This window comes from Carassius carassius, chromosome 19, assembly GCF_963082965.1.
Source record: "Carassius carassius chromosome 19, fCarCar2.1, whole genome shotgun sequence".
In the NCBI taxonomy this organism is placed as follows: domain Eukaryota; kingdom Metazoa; phylum Chordata; class Actinopteri; order Cypriniformes; family Cyprinidae; genus Carassius; species Carassius carassius.
This window is the reverse complement of record NC_081773.1, coordinates 1,494,019-1,500,596: the sequence shown is the minus strand read 5'-3', so window position 1 is coordinate 1,500,596 and position 6,578 is coordinate 1,494,019. Positions and strand designations below refer to the sequence as shown.

At 38.2% G+C, this 6,578-nt stretch overlaps 1 protein-coding gene across 2 annotated transcripts in view; it reads right to left on the bottom strand.

Moving 5' to 3' along the window:
• LOC132094846 (kalirin-like) overlaps positions 1-6,578 on the bottom strand; it is a 214,968-nt gene that overhangs the window by 19,556 nt on the left and 188,834 nt on the right. For both annotated transcript variants that reach the window (XM_059499476.1, XM_059499477.1), the window contains 11 exons: positions 5,960-6,026; positions 5,212-5,315; positions 5,066-5,135; positions 4,896-4,982; positions 2,554-2,646; positions 2,412-2,462; positions 2,204-2,281; positions 1,886-2,071; positions 1,099-1,270; positions 811-1,025; positions 146-402 (listed from right to left, as the gene is read on the bottom strand). In XM_059499476.1, coding sequence (XP_059355459.1) covers positions 146-402; positions 811-1,025; positions 1,099-1,270; positions 1,886-2,071; positions 2,204-2,281; positions 2,412-2,462; positions 2,554-2,646; positions 4,896-4,982; positions 5,066-5,135; positions 5,212-5,315; positions 5,960-6,026 — 1,380 coding nt within the window. The remainder of the gene's footprint in view (positions 1-145; positions 403-810; positions 1,026-1,098; positions 1,271-1,885; positions 2,072-2,203; positions 2,282-2,411; positions 2,463-2,553; positions 2,647-4,895; positions 4,983-5,065; positions 5,136-5,211; positions 5,316-5,959; positions 6,027-6,578) is intronic.

Here is a 6,578-nt window from a genome sequence, read left to right as displayed (position 1 = left end):
TCAAGAAGAAAATCAAAACTTCCCGTGCAAAAGGGTCCAAATCATCCGGGTTAGTTCCAACAGAATGGGGTGGGGGTGTTCAAAAACGGGCGTGCAGTCTTAAACAATCCAACCAGAGCTCCAGTTAGTGCTGATTGACACTTACTTGATGTTTGAGTCTGCAGTAGTGTCTATGAGGGGTTTAGCGAGGGGGCCCAGGATGTGTCCCGGGACCCAGCCCTCCGCGGCCGGCGACTGGCTGTTAGCGGGTCGGTACACCAGGTACATGTTCTGCTGGTTAGTTGCCAGAATCTGCACCGTCTCACCCTGCATGACGCAGATCTCGTTCTCTTTCAGTGCATTATAGTCCTGAGTCACCATCAGGGAGGACGACGTACCGTTACAGCCCGCACCGTCAAACTGCTGTAGGAAACACACACACATACAAACAAAATACGTCAACCAAACCTTAAACTTCAGTAGTCAGGAGCTCATTAGCACCTTTTCAAAGGATATCAGTTATACTTTACAGAATGTGCACTTGCAGTACACTGCACTTACCTAAGATAGGGTAACCCCTACGTGGGTCAAGGTTAGGTTTAGGAGTAGGCTCAGGGTTAGTATGTACACATAGTTAGTATGTGTGCCAAAATACATGAGAAAAGATTTCTCACTATTCCATTTCATTGTGATTTTTATATTTTAGACACCACTTGGAAGCAACAACAATTTTTGTACAGACACAACCCAGAGGAAAACAACATAATTCAAGTGGGGATTTCTATGGCGCCACCATAAACTCTAATGTTAGCAGAGGTGCTGTGTCCTCACCCTGTGGTATCTGTCGTGGCATGGACCACTGCTTGAGGTAGTTAGTTTTATGGGAGTGGAGCTCCGTCCAGACAGAGATGGTTTCTCTGCCCCGAGGGACACAGTGGAGCTGGGCCGGCTGTTGGACTGCCCCGTTCGCCCGCTGCTGGAGGAGTTTCGGGTCAGAGACTGAGAGCCGCTGCGCTCCTTCTGATACTCGATGGGAGACTGCAGAGCTGTAGACAGATGCACCAATGCTTTCAACAGCTCAGGAGAGTTTGTTATATTCATTTCGATGTGACGTCTTACCTGACAAGAAGTTACTCTGCAGGTCTAGTAGCTTGGTGATATGCTGTACCCAGACCTGTTTGATGTCAGTGTTTGCAGCTTGCAGGGTGAACCGTTCGGCTGACCCACGACACGACAGCACAAACTTACACGGATCATTTTCCACATGCTCTTCCAGGCCGAGGAAGCTCACCTGCACACACACAAGTCATTATCACACCTGCTTTCAACGTTTCGCTGCTAGGGGGCGATCTCGGTAAACCCATAAACTAGCGTCTACATGGTTTTTACCTCATCTCTGATCAGTTTTATACATATGAAGATATTTTTAAAGACACATTTGTAGAACAAAAAGGAAGAGTTGCAGTTAATAGTCTCATATTGGCTTGAATTTCCAAGCTTTAAAAAAAAACAAAAAAAAATACTTACAATGTAATAAAATTAGAGGTATGATGCAGACACTTCATGTCTAATGGTATAAGATGATGTTCATTATATTTTAATAGATTACACTTTAAAAGGAACATTTGCAATATTTTGTAAAAGGTGTTGTCAGGCATGTTTGGGCTGTGTTTTCATTGAATTTATAGGCATCACCAGTAGGTGGCATTTAGAGTGAAGCACAACTGAAGTTTAATTTCTGTTCTCACTAGGTAGTGTTGCTACCATGTGGACAAACTTATTAGTGCAAAAGATCGTCAAGGCACTGGCACATGTGTGTGTGTTGATATGTGGGTTAAAAAATCGGTATGCATAAAATAATAACACTTTGGTGACAAGAGCAAACGACTAAGAATGGTGTGGTTACCTTGATGCTCTTTTTAAACTGGTATCCTGGCGTGGACGAGCCTTTGCGTAAGAGCTCGCTGAAGATGATGATCTGTTCAAACAGGAAGACCCTGCGCTCCTTACTGCGGGACAGAACGCCAGAGTCCTGCTCCGTCACAAAAAACGTCTCCTGCTGCAAGAGCTTTCCCTGACTCGTCAACTTCCCCTGAAGCACACAAACACATCAGTCTGACAGAGTCTCAAACATTAAATCCTCCAATTGTGGAGAACTCTTGATTCACGTTTAAATGTTACATTTAAGTATAGGATTAAACTTTTGTAAAAGTTTTCAGTGTACCTCAAATCCCTGCAGTCTTCCCAGGTTCATCATGTCATTGCACAGCTTGGGCACCTGGGACATCAGGTCTACTGCTTTCTGTGACAGAGAAAGCAAACAGAAACCTGTATTACAAGCTGCTTCAACAAGAACCTAAAATATATTATCCTCAGTTCATGACTGACCATTCTTTTATTATTTAAGGCATGTACTTCAGCTTCATTGTTACCTCTATATCCTGACAATCCAACCCTGCCTTTGCGCTGTACTTCAGAAAGTCCTTAAGCGATAAAAATATTAACAAATTAATTATATTAGAAATTATACACATTAATAAAACATTATTAGCATCAACAACCTTTTTACTGTACCTTTAGTAACAGTTGGTATTTAGTAATTCTCTGAATGGGTTTAATGAGAAAATCACTGATGCTCAGTCTTGAGCTGACGTCTTTTTGAATCTCCTTTGAACCAAAACAGACACACGATTTTACACTTTTAAACATTTTAGAGTGATTTTATAGAGTCCCAACTCCCATTAAATCCTGATTACATTGTCCCAGAGTTAATGTTACTTGTCACAAACAAGTGGCTTAATATATATATATATATATATTTTTTTTGCAACCTCAGTTTCCAGATTTTCAAATAGTTGTATATCGGCCAAATATTGTCCTAACAAACCATACATAAATGGAAAGATTATTTATTCAGCTTCCAGATGATGTATAAATCTCAATCTTGAAAAATGTACCCCAATGACTCGTTTTGTTGTCCAGGGTCACATATAAGATTGGCTTTTACTTTTGCTGATTGTATTTAGGCTACAATTTTCACTAAAGTTGTGTTCATTCGTGAAGATTATACTCTTTAGGGCTGTCAAAATAGCTGAAAAACTAAATTAGAATTTTTTGCATTTTAATGTGGATTCTTACTTTAAAGGCGCAATATGTAATTTTTCTGCTTTAAAAATAGCAGATATCACTATATCTATGTTATATATATTTTTTTGTTGTGTACTTACATTATCCCGACAGTTTCCACGAACTTTCAAATCCGGAGAAAATTATAGTTTAATTAGAAGACACGGCACGTTTCTTTATTTCCGTTTTGTCGCACGTCTATGGCGTCATATAAACTTTGACCCCCCTAGTTTATCTAACTTCCTGCGGAACCGCCAAATACAAAGGTGAACAGAAGCAAAGACGAGACGAAGAAGAAAAAGTAGTAGCTAGCCTTGATCGAGACAACTCGATCAAGACAACTCAATCACTAACTTAGTTATTGATCATGCTTATGCTTTGCCTGCACGTTCTGTGAAGCGCAAACATACGGGTGAAATAAATGACCTGAGAAGGTTTTGGGACGAAGAAGAAACAAGACACGGGTAAATATTGGAGTTGCATTTCCAAGATAGAGAGAGCTTCGTGACAAGCTGAAACTACAGAGAGATGTTTGCATTCTAATAAACAGGTATGCATCCATTCAGCTAACTATATCTATCCGTATATTTTGTGAAACGATGATGTCTTGTGTAAAACGCAGATGGACTAGCTCTCATGTAGAGTATAATGTAAATCTACATGTGTTCTATATCTAGCTGGATAAAGTAGCTTCAAATGCAGTTCACTATCTTGTTCGATATCATAGTATAAACATAGCCTAATTATAATTATTAACGAAAGGCAACTGTGTTTTTTTTAACATATATTACTACTAGCTAGATGGAATATTGATTTGATAGGGGTCTGATAATTCATATATCTCTCCGTTCGAAAAGACGTGATTGTCAAAAAACTAGGCTGCTGCTGCTGCTGCTGTAGGTGAAGGGAGACCGCTGACAGACCAGGCTCTTGTCTTCACGACAACAATATCTATACTTCATGTTGAACATAAATATAAAGCCTACTGATAAAGGACACCGTCAACAGCATTGACGGCAAAATAGACTATGTTTGACAGGTCCAATATTTGAAAATCGATAATTATTTATTTATTTTTTAAATTACATTTGTATCTGAATTTTTGTCAACCTATAGACTTTCAAACATCAAAATGTCATGAATTAATATGTATTTGTGTACAAAATTACATATAAACATATTTTCCTATTATATTTTGCCTGGAAACGCTTCCAACACGCGTGCGTGTCGCGTGAAAAATAGGCGTCGGTTCTATTTCTAGCATGCACACGTTTTCTGCGCGGCTCGAGCCGGGCCTGAGACACGCGTCTCACACAGGCAGTCTGCAAGCTCTAACCTATTAACATGGGAGCCGAATCAAACTGACACGCCACGCAGCTGAGACGCTTGTGCCACGCATCCAGTGTGTCGCCGGCCTCAGTTAAAATGAGTGAGGAATGTGGGGAGCGACAGAGCGCGTGTTCCAATGAACAACAACTCCCATGAGCCTACGCTCTTTCCCGACGTCATCAAAGTACATCTCATGTTATTATTTTGATTGAGTGACCCCTGGTGGCCAAAAATTCCATACTGCACGTTTAAATTCGATGAATGTTTGAAATTTAATTTTTTTTTTTTGACAGCCTAATCCTCTTGAGACACTTTTTTTGTCCACAGAGCTTATTTACTGCAATTATCTAAAAGCCAATGAAAAAAATTCTATTAACAAAAAAACAGAAAAAAAAAATCCCTCATCTGCAAAAATCCCTCATCTGCAGCACTCTATTGCAGTAATATAAATTGTCTCTTACCTCGAAGTATGAATCGTATTCTGCAACAATGAATTCAGATTTGGGTTTGTTCTGGCAGTAAACCACATACATGTGCAGTCTTCTCTCCTGAAAACATAAAAATGAAATATTTGACGAGTAATGCCTTTACACAGATAACGCTTCAGACCTGATGTCGGTCACATACTCACATGTTTACTGAACAGCCCAGGCAGTTTTTCATGATCTTCAAGACATTTCTCCAGCTCACCAACAAAAAAACTTCAGATTCAGATTCAATTAGTTTCATGTTGGTAAATTTTAAATAAGAGGAGCTGAGAGAATCTGAGGTGCTTACTCTTTGTGCCAGTCATAGATTTGGTGGATGTTTCCAAAGACGATCTTATCTTTTCCTTTCATATCATCAGGAACTCCTTTCTCCTCTATTATCTTCATAAACTCCTTAAGAAAACAAAAAAACAAAAAAGATTTCATATAAATGAGTCACCACTTATAACAAATATACACACAAGTTCATAAAGGCGACAGTGTTTCACGTCTGACCACATCAGCTGTAAATGATAAATGAACTAGGATGAGAGCACATTCACCCTGAGCAAACAGTGATGCAATGCAAATGCAAATAAGTAATTACACAGCCGATGATGCCAAATGAAAAAGATGCAAATGGCTTTGACCTTAAGACAAAAGACAAATGAAGAAGGATAGCAATAGTAGAGTATTTTAAAACAGCATTTTCATGCTAGTCAAAATATGCATATAGTCACAGAATTGATCTATCAGTAAGCCCCGCCCCCTTGCCCCTATATGTTTTTGATACATTTTGGACACAAAGGGGCAGCATTCAAGCGGAAATAAGCCATAGAGGATACTGTATATAAAAATACACATCATTTTTTTCATTTTTGTATCATAAACACCTTCAGATCTTCCAGTGTTTCTCTATGGTGCTAAAACCTAAAGATGTCAGAGTTTCGTTCTCTGTGCAACGGATACTCAACTGCCATTGGCTCATCTGCGTTCGAGGGGAGTGGCTTACTGATAGGTCAGTGATGTTATACTGTCAGGATGTCAGCTATTCTCACCTCAACCACGATACCCAAATCTTTCACGTAGTCTTTTTCTGTCTGGACTAATTCATTCACAACAAACCTACAATAAAACAAACATATTTTTATTAAAGACTTTTGAACAGGCACGAAAGGACTAATCAATAAAAAAATGTATCAGGTTTAGCAACATCACACTTCCCTTTAAGGGCAAAGTGAAAGAAAAATTCTCAATCTGAAAGATATTTCTCAATCTTTTGACAATATCTCAGCATGTATGTGCTCACTCTGAAATGGCTTGGAATACAGCTTCATTAAAAAAAATTAAGTAAAAAAAAAACAAAACAAAAAAACAAATAATAATATATATATATATATATATTTAAAAAGAAAAATTATATATACACTGTATATAATTTTTTTTCCGAATATTTTTTTTCAGCAGTGTATGTAAAAATTTAAATAAGGTAAAAGTCTAGTTAACAAATAACCAGTATGTTTTCCCCACCAGTTCCCACTAAATAAATAAATAACCTTTCATTTATACATTTTTAATATAATATGGATTTTTTTTTGCATTTAAAAATATAAAATAAATGAAACGTAAATATTTACCAAAATAAATAAATAATGCAACCGGGAAATGCATGTACAA